At 41.0% G+C, this 15,769-nt stretch overlaps 2 protein-coding genes across 5 annotated transcripts; one reads left to right on the forward strand and one right to left on the reverse strand.

Moving 5' to 3' along the window:
* Positions 1-170: 170 nt before the first annotated feature.
* LOC106964591 (glycerophosphodiester phosphodiesterase domain-containing protein 5-like) lies at positions 171-9,757 on the forward strand. Of its 4 annotated transcripts, none has more exons than XM_015060203.1 (10): positions 171-1,372; positions 2,224-2,306; positions 3,077-3,227; positions 3,708-3,929; positions 4,026-4,183; positions 4,280-4,427; positions 6,074-6,156; positions 6,766-6,780; positions 8,057-8,169; positions 8,328-8,460. In XM_015060203.1, the coding sequence occupies exons 1-10, from the start codon at positions 1,187-1,189 to the stop codon at positions 8,363-8,365; spliced, it is 1,197 nt and encodes a 398-aa protein (XP_014915689.1). In that variant the 5' UTR covers positions 171-1,186; the 3' UTR covers positions 8,366-8,460. The 4 variants fall into 4 exon arrangements, with proteins under 4 accessions (XP_014915689.1, XP_014915687.1, XP_014915690.1 ...); XM_015060201.1 differs by lacking the exon at positions 8,328-8,460 and adding an exon at positions 8,707-9,749 and having other exon boundaries at positions 173-1,372; XM_015060204.1 differs by having other exon boundaries at positions 173-1,372; positions 8,323-8,460.
* Positions 9,758-10,272: 515 nt separating this feature from the next.
* On the reverse strand, positions 10,273-15,114 carry hspa13 (heat shock protein 70 family, member 13). The gene is made up of 5 exons (XM_015060200.1): positions 14,946-15,114; positions 14,505-14,845; positions 13,632-13,845; positions 13,315-13,482; positions 10,273-12,164 (listed from the first exon to the last, which is right to left on the reverse strand). The coding sequence occupies exons 1-5, from the start codon at positions 14,968-14,970 to the stop codon at positions 11,584-11,586; spliced, it is 1,329 nt and encodes a 442-aa protein (XP_014915686.1). The 5' UTR covers positions 14,971-15,114; the 3' UTR covers positions 10,273-11,583.
* Positions 15,115-15,769: the final 655 nt, after the last annotated feature.

Here is a 15,769-nt window from a genome sequence, read left to right on the forward strand (position 1 = left end):
ACCAGGTCATTTGAACGGAGAAAAAGTTAAAAAAACGGCCCCCAACAAAATCCCAAGGAAAAAAAAAAAAAAAAAAAAGAAAATTATAGCAAAATCTAGACTTATTTCATGTGACTGAGGTCAAACTGTTGTGTTCACAGCCAAACAGACTTTAAAAAGAAACTGGAAGAAGACCAAGGCTACATCTTCCATTTGTTCAGAAGTACTGTCTTTTCCTGTAATGACTTTAATACTTGCCAAATATTTAAATATTTACTTTCAGCTTTTTTACATTGGACTTGATGGTGTCACTCAGACTCTATGAGAGAAATTAAATACTAGTAAAATGGATGTTGAGTCATTCTTTATTTTCCATGTTTTAAGGAGACTTTAAGAACTTGGTTAGATTATCTCACATGGAACCTGATGTAATGCACAGCAGTGTTTGAAAATCAAAGGTGCGAGGGTGGATGAAGGCCATCCACGAGTCTCCTGTGTGTAACAGGAGTTGGCCACTCGACCCTGCCCCGGACCTGACCTTGAAACAAATACATTCTCCTGTGCGTCTGTGTAGGTCTGTGTGGGAGCCCACATTCACAGCCATAATCGCTCGCTCACTCAGAGCTGGATCCTGAGTGTCATCATGTTGGCTGCTGTGTGTAGCTGCGGTATAATAGTCGATATTCACAGCAGCCTCTTCCTACTGTAGCTAATCTTGGCACATAACACACGGCAAAACTACAGTTTGTTGTTTCACTCTGGTTTCTGTGGAGACTGAGGAAACATTTTTGTAGCATGCAAATCAGTAAGTTTTGATGGTGAATTCTGGCTTGTACAGACAGACCAAGGCTACATCTTTCAAAATGCTTCACACGCCTCATGCAACCACACTTTTTAGTGAGACTTTATGTGGTAAACCAACACAGACATCCAAAATAAATCATACATTTTCAAATTTTTGTGCTAATTGGGTCTAAAGTCCAGTACATTAAAATTTGTTATTGCAATGTGAAAAGGCTCAGAAGGTATAAATGCCTTTACGATATAAATTATTTTACTGTGGCTGTTCCCCTCCATGTTAACAAGCTGTTTACTGTATCTTTATGCCTTTGTACAGATATGACAGAGATATCTGTTTGCTCATCTAACTCATGTGATGAATGCAAATATTTCAAACCTCTAAAAATGATCTCTTTATTGTCATGCTATGGATACCATCTGTAAGTGCTTGTTATGCTGTCTGCCAGTCTTTCAGGTGGTGATTGTGCTGCTGTACCTCAGTGTGTTATTGGGACTTTATGTTCTGCCACTTTATATCACCTCCCCCTGCATCATGGATCCCAGGACCCTTAAACCACGGCCAGAGGTGTTTGGCCACCAGGGAGTCCCCATGGTGAGTCCATTCAATTTTGGTTTACAGAATGTGTTAAAAGTAAAGCTAAACCCTTAAATATATCCTTTTTTGGTCTATATTATTGTTGTTTTTGGTTTAACTACATTAGCTTCTTAATTAAATAAAGTAGCCAACAAATGTATAGTAAGGGGGTTGCCCTTCCTGATATATTGAATAAATTGTTGTATGACTGCTAAAGAAATATCTAAGTGATTGTAAATTTCCTGTGAACAGATTTCATATCCAGTGGAAATGTTTTTAAGAGTATATTGAAGGCTCATACTATCACAAAAACCTCATTTTAATGGATAAATCATGGATTGATTTATTGCTGTTGAAGGATTTATGCCTCCAGCGTGCCAATGACTGCTCTGCAGCACAAAAACAAGTTGCTAAAAGTAGTTCCTCACATTAGGACACGCCCTGCTTTCTGTGGTATTTCTGCAAAAAAGAGATCGATCCTCAGTGGAATCTAAAATTAGGAGTTCCTCTGCAGGCCTGGGAGATTAAAAAAAAAGAAGGCTCACATCACAGGACTCTGTTTCCCAGAATGACTCATTATTGATTGCAGCGGCATTCCTGCCCCGTGCTTCACAGCCAGTAGCTGAGTATTCCCAGGGTCTCTAAGGGAGGGGGGGCAGTTCTAAGTGATGTTTTAGTATCGATCAGGACATTGACCTGAGTTAAAGAGCAATCCACAGCACACATTCCCATATGTTCACTGGAGGAAATGCATGGAACATCATGGGAACAATTGGATTTTCTATAGTTTTATTTCTTTGCTCCATGCCGTTAACTAAGACATGACCTACTTGCAATCACTTCATCTTTTATGCCAACTCTGTGTCCAGCTTGCTCCAGAGAACACGCTGTGGTCGTTTCAGCGAGCTCTGCAGATGAACGTCACTGGACTGGAGGCTGACGTAGCCATAAGGTACACACTCAGAATGATCGATACGCAGCAGTACAATGAAACCACACACATAAATATCTGCTGAGATTCCTGTTCCCCCTGTTTAGGCTCCATACATGGTAAATGGCCTGTACTTGTACACCGCTTTATGTAGTTGATAGGACTCCACAGCTCTTCACACTACATCCAGGCAGGCATTCACACATTCAGGGTGGTTAGCTACATAATAGCCACAGCTGGGGCACTTTTACAGAGAAAAGGTTGCCATGCACTTAGGCTTTGTCTGTATTTTGTAGGGTTTTTTTTTAGGTATTTCACAAAATCTCAACTTTTACTTGAGTATGTTGTGACTGAAGCCACAACATTTTACTTAGTTACGCTTATTCTTTCCTTACCCAATTCTATTTATTCCCATTCAATATTTGAAATTCAAATTCTGGAATCATGCTTTTGCCTTGGATAGGAAATAATCCAGACCAGGAAGTCCTGTTTGCAGTATTTAGTGCACCAGCCTGAGCTTGAATAACATGACCTCCCAGCTTATAACCTGCAGTTTCCACTTATTTTAAACATGTTTACTCATATTCACCGTCATGTAGAAACCTGTACACTGGAAACAGTTACATTTTTTTTCTTTATCTTTACAATTGTGCATTAACGGTTACTAAACTTTAATAAATTAAATCGTATATGAAAAATATAACGATTAAAAGGATGGACAAAAAGTAGCGTGTGTTGCATTTGGGAGTTTGTTAAAGGTTTGCACTTTGTATTCCTCGTCCGATCACCAGTGTGGACGGCGTACCTTTCCTAATGCATGACCTCACCCTGCGGAGAACCACAAACGTGGATGAGGTTTTTCCAGACAGAAAAACAAAAGCAGCTTCATGGTTCAACTGGACGGATCTGCAGCAGCTCAACGCAGGAGAGTGGTTCCTCAGGGTACTTCCTGGTTCCTAATATACACTAAGCATGATTTATTTCTAAATTAATTAGTGTCTTATTTGAGCTTATTTAGTTGTGTGGTAAAAGCCATTAACTGTCTCTCTTTAGCACAGTGTGTTCTCACTCACTGATCCATCATGTTCCCCTAAGGGTTTGTGGAAATTCAGATATCCAGTTAAGCATGAACGCAGAACTAATTTAGAAGAACCGCTGCCTTGACCTCAGTAGATTTGTCTTTCATTAAATTTATTGCCACTAAAGTTTATTTTAATTTTGGTGTGATAGCCAAAAGTTTATTTTTTCAAATTCATCACTGCTCTTCATTCAAGAAAATGTTGCTGTATTCTGTTTGGTCTTTTTGTTATCCGTTAAAAGTCTCATTCTCTGAACCAACCACAGAATTGACATATTATAGAAAATGCCCCTTCCTTTAAATTGCTCTTAAATCCATGTGCTTTTCCCATCTTCTTGTTTTAGAATGACCCCTTCTGGACCGCAAGCTCCATGTCCCAGAAGGAAAGGAATCTCACTTCCAAGCAGAGGGTGTGCAGCCTGGAGCAGCTTCTCAAGATGGCCTCCGATCACAACATCACAGTAGTTGTCAGATTGCGGAGGCCTCCTCGTGATCACCCCTTCAACTCCACATGGATCAACGAGACGCTGCAAGTAGTGCAGAATTCTGGACTTCTTCAGAGTCTGGTACGAGGGAAATGTCTGTAGCTTGGGAACAGTTTCCCTGATGCAACCCGTTTTGAAAATGCAGACTCTCGTGTTCCCCGTCGTTGTTCACGTTAGGTGATGTGGACTCAGGATGACGAGAGAGAGCAGGTGAAGCAGTGGGCACCTGGCTTCATCCAGACCTCGCTGGTGAAACACAGTCCAGAACATCTGCGCAGCTCTGGCATCAGAGGGCTGCTGCTCAGATACAACCAAGTGGACGCTAATGAAATCACGTAGGTCCACACACCCAGCCCTGATCGGTTATCACTTCCAGAGGAGATCTGACTGTTTGCCAGTGGAGCTTCTAAGAATCTTGTTGTTGCCTGCAGAAACTTCTCCAACAACAACATCAGCCTTACTCTCTACACTGTCAACGAGCCGTGGCTGTTCTCGATGCTGTGGTGCAGCGGCGTGTCGGCTGTCTCCTCAGAGGCCCCACATATCCTCAGAAAGGTGCCTTCTCCCATCTGGCTCATGGTAAGACATTTCCCTTAGATATTAATATGGCATTTCTTTCAGTCACCAATCTCTAGGCTGGAGCAGGACACACATGGTCATCCCAAAAAAATTACTATGAAATTTAAGAGTTTCATACAAACGACAAAAATTCAATTTTTACCAGGAAACTTTGGAAATTATTCTGACTAAAGATGATTCTTCACAGCTTGGGAAAAAAAAAAAAAGTTTAATATGAATGAAATGCATTTTATGAATAGCAGGTTAGTCTAACTGAAGTGCTGTCACATTGTGTCTGCAGATCCCATTACATTTAATCTTTACTCAATATTTATTTTCAAATGACACATAGTTGTTTATGCGTTTTTCTCGTAACATTTTTATGAGGCAAATGTAGCGCACATCATTCAGCTGGACATATTTGTTTCCTGTTCTGTGCCTGGTGTGCCGTCATTATCTGACTCGTTTAGAGTCCCAGAGAGGAGAATGCTCAGCTCCTGGGTTTCTGGATCATTCATCCACTGAAACTTCCCTCCATTGGTACACTGTGTCTCTTTGACCCGCTTTCCTCCTGCTCCATGAATCCATAATGTTTGACCAGTCTGTCCATCTGGTCCAACATATGGACCCCTTCCCTGACGTATTGTGGACATGACCCCTGGCTTCCTGCTGTGGAGCTCAGGGCGAGTTTGGTCTGCTCTGGCATCTGCAGGGCTGTCTGTCAGTTTGAACCAAGATTAGAGCTGTTGTAACTCCTAAACTTCCTCTTCCTGTGTTCAAATGAAGACATGTAGTGACTGGCACAAGAATTAATCCCCCCTGAACTTTTTTGAATTTTCTTTTATTACAGCTACAGTTTTAAATGCATTATTATTCTGTGGTCTTATGTGATGGACTAAAGCAAAGTAGTGCAGATTGTTACAAGTTGAGGTGAGAGGAAAAGAAAGTCTTTTTTTTTCTTTTTTTTTTTGGTTTTGTATTCAATCCTCTTTTCTCTAATATCTTTAAATATTATGGCAACTATTTACCGTTAGACATCACTGGAGACTGAGGTTTATTGGCATTGCAAAATTCAACCTTAGTTAAGGCACTACAAGACTAAAATTGAACTTTCTGGCTTACATGCAATGTATGTAGCAAAGAATCAAACACTGCCCTCTCTGATGTGAAAAATGGTGGCAGCGTCATTCTGTGTACATGCTTTTCTTAATCGGGGGCTGTGCAGAGTTGTAGGGAAGTTGGATGAAGCTAAATACAGGACAGTCCTGGTAGGACAATCTTTTTAAAGAGAAAGCAAAGGACTTGACAATGAGCTTATACATCCAGATCTACAATGAGCCGGTTTATTTCAAAGCATTTTCATTTTGGAATGATCCAGTCGTAGTCCGGACATAAATCCAAGGGACAATTTAAAGCAAGGTTTGAAAACTGACGTTGCCAGATGCTTTCTGTGCGCTCTAAACTAATTTGTGACACTTTTGACATTCTTATTTATTCTTTTCATTTAAAATCACCACCTCCTTCTTTTACTAAGTATGAAAAAGATCCAAGTATACTATAATGTGTCCAATTTGGGGTTTTGAAAATTTGTTTTGGAAAAATGGCTCCATCTGGTGGTGGACTCTATAAAATTAAAGTTTATGATAACTGCATGTTTGTGTTTTCAGAGCCCAAGAACTTACCAGCTGATATGGGTGTCTGCAGACCTCATTTCCTTTGCTGTAGTCATAGGAATATTCGTTTTGCAAAAGTAAGTACAAACATGTTATGATGTGATTGTTGTCGAAACAAGTGCACATACAAAGGTGAAGGTTTTTCCATTTTGATGTTAGGATTTTTTTCCACATTTACAGCTTAGTCTGGTCCAATGTGTCACATAGAGCGAATGGACAGCAGACTGTCTGACTTGATTAGTATTTCTTTTACATAATAGTTGCTAATATTGGTCTTTAGAGTAATGACTGGAGAACACTAACGCTAATTTACTTTGCCTGTCCTTTTGGTTTATTAGCTGCTGCGGCCGCCTTCTTTCCTCATGTTGATGGAAGCTCTAGATTAACCCTCAACACTTCTCCTGTGTTTGTGTTTCTCTGAAAACTGATTTTGTTTGTTTTGGTGATACCTGTTGTCACCCGGTTGGATGGAGAGCTTATTCACCCCACCCTCCCTCTCTGTCCTTGTAACCATCCGGTACAAGTGTGTTTTCTCCTTAGCTTCTGCCGGCATCTAAACTGACCTCTCTTTTCTCCCGCCTTCTTTTGTCCTTTTTTGTCTTTCTGCCTTGTTCTCTCTCTTTCTCTCCTCTGCCTGCCGTGCATGCTCTCCTCCTCTTCTGCTGCATTCTGGCATCTTCTCTCAGCTATCACATGATCAGGTAACCAGGTCACCTTCTCTGACCTGCAAGTCTTCTCCACTTTTATCCCGTTTCTGTTCTTGCACACCCACATTTATTTTTGTTTGATGCTTTTTTTTTTTTTTGACCTTTTGGCACTTTGTTTTTCTACATTGTTGCTCTCCTTGTTTATATAAAATCTTATTCAGAGTTTTCTCACAATCTCCAATTCCACCATCTTTCTGTATTTATTCTCATCTTCATCAAGTCTACTACATCTGAATCTTTGTTGTTGCTACCCGTTTTCTCAACCACTTGTTCCTAAAGGGAATGGAAAATCAATGTTCCCAAACCTCAAAATACTATTAGAAAGGAATATCTCACCAATATTAATGTGTTGGACAATATGATCAAGATTAGTTTTTACCTATAAAAGCTACAAAACAAATAAATTCCATATCTAACTGCCTCTGCTCATTATTCAGACTTTACTGTGGGTTATACTCTTTAAGTTAATGAAATTCGTCAGAACGGTTGTTTTCATTAATGTAAAGGTCATGTTGTCCCACATGGACTAATAATCCTTAATATAACTGGGAAAACCGTAAACCGCAGCTGCACAGACGGTCCGTTCATTAAAATGTTCAGTGCTGCTGAATAATGCAGCGTATTCTCAGCGGATGCGCGGCATTATTAATTGCTTCGCTTGCATAATGCCCTTTCCCTGATTGTTCTTTAATCAAGCATTAGTTCTGTAAATTAGGAACCATTGTGTGAAGGTTTTTGAGTCATGAAAAATCTCTTTGAAGAGCCTGAGAGCTTATCCGCTGAAAAGACGCAACCCAAAACGTTCTACAGAACGTATTTATTAGCATTAGCATGTATTAATTAGTTACCCTTTTAAAACAGGGGGTGTTGTATTAAAAGGGTATTTCTAGAGTATCTTCTAGATACTCTAGAAATATGGGTGTTTCGTCATAGAAATTACCCCTGTGAGAAATTTCTTGTGTTTTTATCCACCTTCATATCTCAGATCATCAAACTAATTTCGATATGAGATGAAGATGATACTTTAATCCACCATCATGTTTTAACAGACATGTCCTCAGACAGCAGAGGACTTTTTTTCCAGGAGCAAAGTCTCACAGCCAAACCTGAGTGAAAATTTAGAAATTATTTAAGAGATGAATTTGAATATTTACCCACTCCACCCCAAACCATTTCCCTCATGTTCATTTTGCAAGAAGAGGAAGCAAAGTACTTGGAGTTGAAACCAACCTTCTGTGTGATTTCTGACCAAACCTTGTGACCCGTGCAGGTATCGAATGAGCGGCATACGCAGCTACAATCCTGAACAGATCATGCTGAGCGCAGCGGTCAGGACGTCCAGTCGAGACATCAACGTCATGAAGGAGAAACTGATCTTCTCCGGTAGGATCCTGCTGTCCCCCCCACCCACCAAAAAAATAAATCCATTTAAATTCTTAACCTCACCAGTAACAAATCAGTTGGAACCCCTGTCGACCTGCATGTGCGTGTTTGTGATTGTTGTCGCTGCTCTCCTTCCTCTCTTCCATGTCAAAGCTCAGCCTCAGTAATGGCTCCCCCGTCAGCATCCTTTGTGTGACGTATCGCCTCCTGACCATCCTACCTCATCCATTCTCTTCGCAAGCAGTGACTGTCTCCCCTTTCCGCCAAACATTTCCTCATCACTCATTAAACCTCTCTGCCTACTTTGCCCCTTATTCCCCTCATCCATCATTCCATCTCTTCGCACTCATCTTCCCCCATAAACCTCCAACTGGGACATAGAGTAGGAGATCTTATAGGCCAATTTGTCTAGACAACCTCTAGCCCTGGGGAGCAAAAGTAAGTCCATGGAGCGATTCAATGGAAGTAGGAGTTAGGAAGTTGCAGGAGTTAATGAACGCTGACGTTTGTTTTTTGTTATCCTCTGTCGCCCTCTAGAGGTGAGGAACGGTGCCAGTGCTGAGGAGCTGTATGAAGAGCAATGCTTTGACTCCTACACCAATCAGAGTATCAGCCAGTGATTTTCTGCGCCGTCTGTCTGCTGCGGTGACGCAGGAAGCATCGTTCCTGATGACGAGAACTCCCAGCCTCCTGAGCTGCTGGAAACGCCCCGCTGCGCTCTGTACACTCTGTAAATACCGTTTCTGTTTCTCCTCACGGACTTTACGTTTATTGCACAAGACTACACGCACTTGATTTAAGCTGAATCTGATGATTCCAACTTCAATATCTAAATGTTCAGGGGCTCCCCATCAGTTTTTTTTTTTTTTTTTTTTTTTTTTTTAAAGCTATGTTTCCAAAGCAGTTAATTATTATATTAGGATCTGTAAATATTATGGCAGCATGATGCTCCTGCCTTCAGTCTCTGCTGTAGTTCATGAAATTGATATTTATATTTAAAGAGATAAAAGTGTTTACAGACATTTTTGCCTTCTCCTCCGTGTTCACACGGTGCATGTAAAGTATTTTGATACTCCCCGCCCGCCGTACTTCTGATCACTGGATCCAAGTGTTGGAAACTTCTGGACTTTGTGTGAGCAGTGCTCCCAGTAAAACCAGAAGAACTGGTGAAAAATGGTTTCTGGGGTTAAGATTTGCTTTTTCTTGGATAACTGTTTGTGTTTCCTTTTGTAATGTGTTCAATATAATGTATGGATTCTGACTGGGTATATTTTTTTTACCTTGTGTGCAGTGTTATGACGAATGTGTAATCATAGGGATAACTTAACAATGTGACACTTTAATCATTACAAGATGAACAGGCTGGCCTTTGATTTGCTGTCATTCTTTGGTATTTTCATGTCGGGGAAATGTATTGCATGTGACTTCTGGTGTAAATACTGTACTGGAAAATAAAGTGAAGCTGGTTGAACAGGCAGCACATACTGGGAAACCAGTCGCCTTTTGTCCATTGTACATTTGAGTTTGATTCTTGCGATGCAACAGAATAAAAACATTCATCCTGATTGTTCTACAGATAATCTCCAAATATTGCCAGTTCTATGAAATGTTCTAAGTAAAGAAAATCTCGAGTTAAATTAAGTTATATTATCGACCCTTGTTTTTTCTTTTTTGTCATATGGTTTGAGTGAGTGGTTCACATCTGCTCAGAGGCCTGATGAACTTATAGGCTGTATATATTCTTTAAAGCAAAATGTTGCACAATTTTGCATTTATTCTGAATCAAACCTCCAACCTTTCCACAAGGGGATACAAACAATTTTTGATGAGAAAAGAAGAATTTAGGAAGAAAATAAAAAGGGTAGAAAAAGCATAGTTGGATTGGAAATGAAAATATTTTTGATTGGACCAACATTTCAGTGCATCTTTACAGACCAGTAACACTGCATCACACTCCTAAGATTAAAGTTGGATAAATAAAATTTATCTTAACTTGATGTTCATCTTTGAGGCTGGAAGGAGACCAAAGGGCCATCAGTGTGTGATAAGGATTGCCTGTGTTACAATATGGTTGAGGTTTTTGAGAAAAGGGCCACTAGACTTGATGAGGAATGACATTTTAATGTGGAAAAGCAGTGATTCACAGCATTTTCCCTTTATCAAGTAACTTTGGTTTGATCCTGAAAACTTCCAGTACAAAAATAGATCTCAGGTCTTGTATATAAGGGCGTATGTAATCTTTACAGTTTCTACACAGAAGCTTATTCAACATGAATTCAGGTTATACTCTTTTTTTTTTTCTTTTTTCTTTTTACAAATTAAGTTTGGCAAAAGATGCAACACTGATGTTTTACAGAAGGAATGTTGGGTGCTTTATGAGGTCGTGGCTGAGACCTTCTACACAGGCAGAAAAGCTCAAATCTGGTTTGTAAAAAGATACATTAAACAGTTTAGACATAATTTCACATAAACGTCTGTTATAAACATTCTGCATTTAGCAAACGCATTTAACAGTATTATACAAACAAGGCACTGATGAACACTTTGGTCCCTCTGTTGGACTGCCAGAACTGAGCTTCAGCCGCCAAAGCAGACAGTCCAACACCAAGCTGATGTGTTTACAGTGTGTTATTGCACAAAAGAAGAGTTAGCCAACAGTTATGAGTCAAAGTGCATCGAGTGTGTCTTTTCTACTTTACTTAGCGGCAAATAAACCATGGCACTAAAAACGGAGAGCATTCCGGGACGCTCCCTCCTTTGTTACCTGAAAAGTCTGCACCTCATCGGAACACTTGAGTTATGAGGGAAGTAGGCCCCTCTGCAGAGAAACTTTAAATGAACTGAGCGTACTGCCATACTTCAGGTTCCAGTGATTTGCAGTAAACCGGCGGCATGAGAAGCGCGAACATGGAGCGAGGCTTTTCACACAGATTAGCAGCTTTCTGAAAAGGCACCGACACGCAGTGTATCAGCTTGCAGATGGAAGAGCAAAGGTCCGTTGAAAACACACACACACTCGGAGAAATGCAACTAGAATAAATAAATAAATAAATAGATGAAAAATGTTCCGGCTAGTCTTCAAAGTTTAAATAAACTGCTTCCTGAATGATCATATTACTTCCTGCTACAGAGCAGTTAACACATCTAAACAGGTTGTTGCTGCTGAGGCTGAGTGTGCAATAAAAAGCAAGCGAGTTTTTAAGTCACCTACACAGGAAAAAGTGTTTCAACACATTTTGTTTGTAACTGACACATTTCTCACTCGGGGAGGAAACAGAAAGTTCAAGAAGCCACACGTTCGGCTTGCAGACAGAAACACGATGCTCCCTGTATCGGCCGTTTCTCTCCAACCACCAGGAGCGTCGCGGTGGACAGGAACAGGAACCAGCAGCCTCCCTCCCTCCTGGTTCAGGATCAGCTGAAGTTCGTCTTGCGAAGGTGTCTGTTGGGGATTTCTATGGCGCTCACCTGCAGCGGCCAGGAGCCGCCCATGATGCCGGCCTGGATGGCCACGCCCGTGACCACGGCCAGGTCGGGGTCCACCGACGTGTTGGGATCCTTCCCAAAGTACTCGCTGATCAGCGTCCTGATGCGCGGTATCCTGGTGGACCCTCCCACCAGAACGATCTCGTCCACGTCCTCTTTCTGCAGGTGGCCCTCGGCCAGCACCGTCTTCACCGGGACCAGGATCTTCAGGAAGAGGTCCTGGTTGAGCTCCTCGAACAGCTCGCGACTGACCTCCACCTGGAAGTGAACCGGAGGAGGAGCGGGCCCCTCCGGGGACCCAGAGCCATCGTGCGCGTGAAGGTGGAGGGGAACGGAGATCAAGGCGCTGGGGTGGAGGGTGAGGTTGAGCTTGGCGGCTTCCACGGCCTGTCGTAGGCGGTGGAGGTCCTCCTTGAGGACGGGGGCGACGCCGAACTGCTGCCGAACTCGCTCACTGGTGTACTGGAACAACCTCTGGCTGAAGTCCTGACCTCCCAGCTTGTTATTACCTGCAAATAACATATTATTTAATAAAAAATTGGATATTTATTATTTCACGTTGATTCTACAAGGGAAACAAAGTGGTATTGCACTTTATTTCCACACTTTTCTGAAACTAAAACATTTATTTTTCATTTCCATAAACAAATAAATATAAATATGTATCCATCTTACAGATTTTACCAATTTAGAGTTTTACCTTGTGTGTCAGATAATTACTAAATGACAAAGGACAAAGATTACCTGAGTAAAAACAAAGATTGTACATTTTTTTCCCCCACTGTAAAATTCAAGCATTTTCCAAGGTAACTTTTCAAACTTTTCCAGAACCACAAATGTACCAGAGAAGTCGGTTTCAATTTACTAATATATTGAATTTACTAATAATTTATTACTGTTCTTCATAAGGCTTTGTCGTAATATCCTACACAGCAGGGACAAAGTAAACTAAAATACAACAAAATTTAATGCTTTGAAAATTTTGTCACACACCTGATTTAACAAAAAAAAAAAGCACTCAATTTTAATAACTAACATATAAAAAAATTAGTTGATTAATGGACTTATTCAGACAAATATGTTATTGAGCCATAAGGAATAACAGGTATTCAGCATATTATATAAAATGGTTTGTATAAAGGTAAATGGCCTCCATTTCTCCATTTGTGAATAACAGCTCTCTCGGTGGGTCGACTGGATTCCCCAAAAACAACAGAAATGGCTGCATAGTCAATGATTTTGATTCCCATCTGTTACTGGATTTCTTTCGATCAGACGACGCTTTATGAAATCTTTTAGCCCATTTCATGTTGTCAGCTCTATTACAATGACATGTTGATTCTACAGCACTGGCAATTAAAAGTCCTGGGTCAAACTTGTGAAACTTGTGAATTCAATGTGGATAACATAATTAAAATATGACTTAACAAAGAGGGTGATTTCTTTTCCAAACACGATCAGGTAGGTTTGGAGAGTTTTTCTCTTAATAAGTAAAATCTATCAATTGTGAAACATGTAGGTATAAAAAAATAATAATAATAAAAAATGCTACATCACAGATCATTTAGCATTCATGCAATGTTTTTTCGCAGCACTGCATGAATTTTACATGCTGTAAAGTCGATTAGAAAAATCTTCTTAATAGCTGTATCCAATTACCTGCCATTGCCCTGGTGAGAAACATGCCTCCCTGTTTGTTGAGCAGAGACACATCCAGAGTCCCTCCGCCCAGGTCCACCACCAGGACATTGAACACGTCCACTTTGTGCAGGCCGTAGGCCATGGCTGCAGCCGTCGGCTCGTTGATCACACGCAAGATCTCCAAACCTGTCAAACCACGATCAGACAGTCAGTGTTGCAATTTCAGGCCACGATAAGCCTGAAGATTACACAACCAGACACTTTAGGAACAGAGCAACCTGTTCCTAACATCAGGCGCCTCGTGTCGCTTTAAACCGTCCTTCTGATCACCTGACCTGCGAGGTTAGCGGCGCGGACCGTGTAGTTCCTCTGTCGCTCGTCGAACTCTGCGGGCACCGAGATGACGGCCTTCTGGATGGGCACGCCCAGCTGTCGCTCAGCCATCTTCTTTAACCTCATCAGCAGCCTGGAGCCGATGAACTCTGGGCTCACGGTGAAGGTGTGGTTGGTGGAGATCACAAACTCTGCGCTTCCATTGTTGTTTACCACCTGGAGAACAAAGCGCAGGACAGAGGCTTTTAGAAAGGAAGGAAAATGCAAAAGCAGAAGCTGTTGGGACTAAAGTTATCTGAAGGATGACAGGAGCAACATTGAGCTGTTTTAGTACAGCTTTGAACTGAATTTATTTGATAATTACAGTGCATTTCAAAAATATTCACAACCAATGAACTGTTTCAGATTTCCACAAGTCAAAGCTATAAACTTTAACTACTGAGGTTTTATGAGGTAAACCAACACAAAGCAGCACAGAATATAGAAGTTTGTAGTGTTTTTTCTAGACCTTCAAAAAATATATATAAATATATGTAGCTATAAAACAAAGCCTTCCCACATTATGATGCTGTCACTGTCGTTTCCAGAAGGATGCATCGGTTTTATCACACATAGCTTTTTGCATGTTGGCTAAAAACGTAAAGCTTTGCCTCACCTCAACAGAACATCTTCCACGTTTGCTTCAATCTCTACTGCTAAAGCTACAATTTAACAATTTTTAAACTTTATTATAAAATATTATAAACCAACATGCAATATTATATTTTAAAAGGACTAACAGCTGTTAGAAATGCAGCAAATTGCCAGCAAATCTTTGCCAGCAAATGCAGTAACCCAAGCTTCCCCCACGTACAATGAGCCCCAGCTTGACCCACCTGGAACGGGTACCTGGCGCTCTCCTGCTCCAGGACACCCGGCTCAAATATCTTCCCGATGAACCTCTTGGCATCGTATACGGTGTTCTGAGGGTTGCTGTCCGCCACATTCATGGCTTCGTAACCGGCTAGCACCGCAGTGCTGGTGAACGAAACCGCGCTAGGGATGCTCTTCCTCCCCTCCTCATCTTCGATCACCTCCACCTCCCCGCTGCCCGGGAGGAAGACTCCCACCGAGCAGAAGGTGGTGCCCAGGTCGAGGCCGATCACTTTGGGTTTGGGGGGAGGCAAGTACTGCTGTCCCAGATACCCAGCCAGAAACAGGGCCAGGATCACCGAACCTGCGACAACGAAACCGAAACGGTTATCAACCACAGGTGGAACAAGAAGCCGAGCCTCTAATTGGTTTTAGCTTAAAAAGCTGTCTATTATTAGACTTACCGATCATAGAAATCTCCCCAGACATTGTCACAAACAGCTGGACCTTACAGCAAACTCCTAAAATGTGCCTAAAATGGAAACACCGGTTCAGACAACTGGAGCAACTGAACTAAAATACACGTCAACATTTTACTGCTCGCTTTGGGTTATGGGTAATGTAGTTTACAGTTATTGCCACATATAAGGAGTGTAGCTCAGCTCATGATAGCTACTGACTACGACTTCCATCAGTAGCAGGGAGAAGTCAAAACTCGTGACGTTTTACGCGCTCTCAGCCAATCATCTAGAGATATTGAAAGTTCACGTCATATGTTGCATTTACCAAACCTCGGAAATGAGCATTTTAACTGAGAAACTTCCGACGTCTTGATGCATAAAGTGCATACCGTTTTAATGTTCGACTTTAATTTCTAAATATGTTAACGTTATAAATTAAGGAGGAAAATCCTAAAATACATTGTTATTATTGTATATTATCAGTATAATAGTAGTACTACTACTACTAGTAGTAGTAGTAGTAGTAGTAGTAGTAGTAGTAGTAAAGTTGAGCATCAAACGACTTAAGTAAGCGACAAACGGGCGAAATAACCAGCAATCGCTTCACTGGTAAAGCCGTGGCTTTTACTGAAAGAAAGAAAAGTGGGGCAAAGGAGGCTTTGAAATTCTAGAAAATAAGTTATTTGTATCGTGGTTTAACCTTTACTAGCAAACAAAATCTCTTAATTTAAAATATTTTTTATAGATGATGTAACAGTCACGCTGGAAGAATCTTGTTCAAGTTCGTAAAAGGGAAACTTTTCCATATTAAGGTGGAAATCCATTAA

The sequence above is a fragment of the Poecilia latipinna genome, unplaced genomic scaffold (genome assembly GCF_001443285.1).
Source record: "Poecilia latipinna isolate Pla-1442-1.1 unplaced genomic scaffold, P_latipinna-1.0 Scaffold1693, whole genome shotgun sequence".
Classification (NCBI taxonomy): Eukaryota; Metazoa; Chordata; class Actinopteri; order Cyprinodontiformes; family Poeciliidae; genus Poecilia; species Poecilia latipinna.

Excerpts from the sequence above, each read along its gene's own strand:
- LOC106964591 (XM_015060201.1), top strand. The coding sequence starts at position 1,187 with ATGGATACCATCTGTAAGTGCTTGTTATGCTGTCTGCCAGTCTTTCAG. Across the intron at positions 2,307-3,076 it reads GAGGCTGACGTAGCCATAAG|TGTGGACGGCGTACCTTTCC; the intron begins GTACACACTCAG and ends TCCGATCACCAG. Across the intron at positions 3,930-4,025 it reads CTGGACTTCTTCAGAGTCTG|GTGATGTGGACTCAGGATGA; the intron begins GTACGAGGGAAA and ends TGTTCACGTTAG.
- hspa13 (XM_015060200.1), bottom strand. The coding sequence starts at position 14,970 with ATGTCTGGGGAGATTTCTATGATCG. Across the intron at positions 13,846-14,504 it reads GCGCCAGGTACCCGTTCCAG|GTGGTAAACAACAATGGAAG; the intron begins GTGGGTCAAGCT and ends TTTGTTCTCCAG. Across the intron at positions 12,165-13,314 it reads TCTCACCAGGGCAATGGCAG|GTAATAACAAGCTGGGAGGT; the intron begins GTAATTGGATAC and ends TGTTATTTGCAG.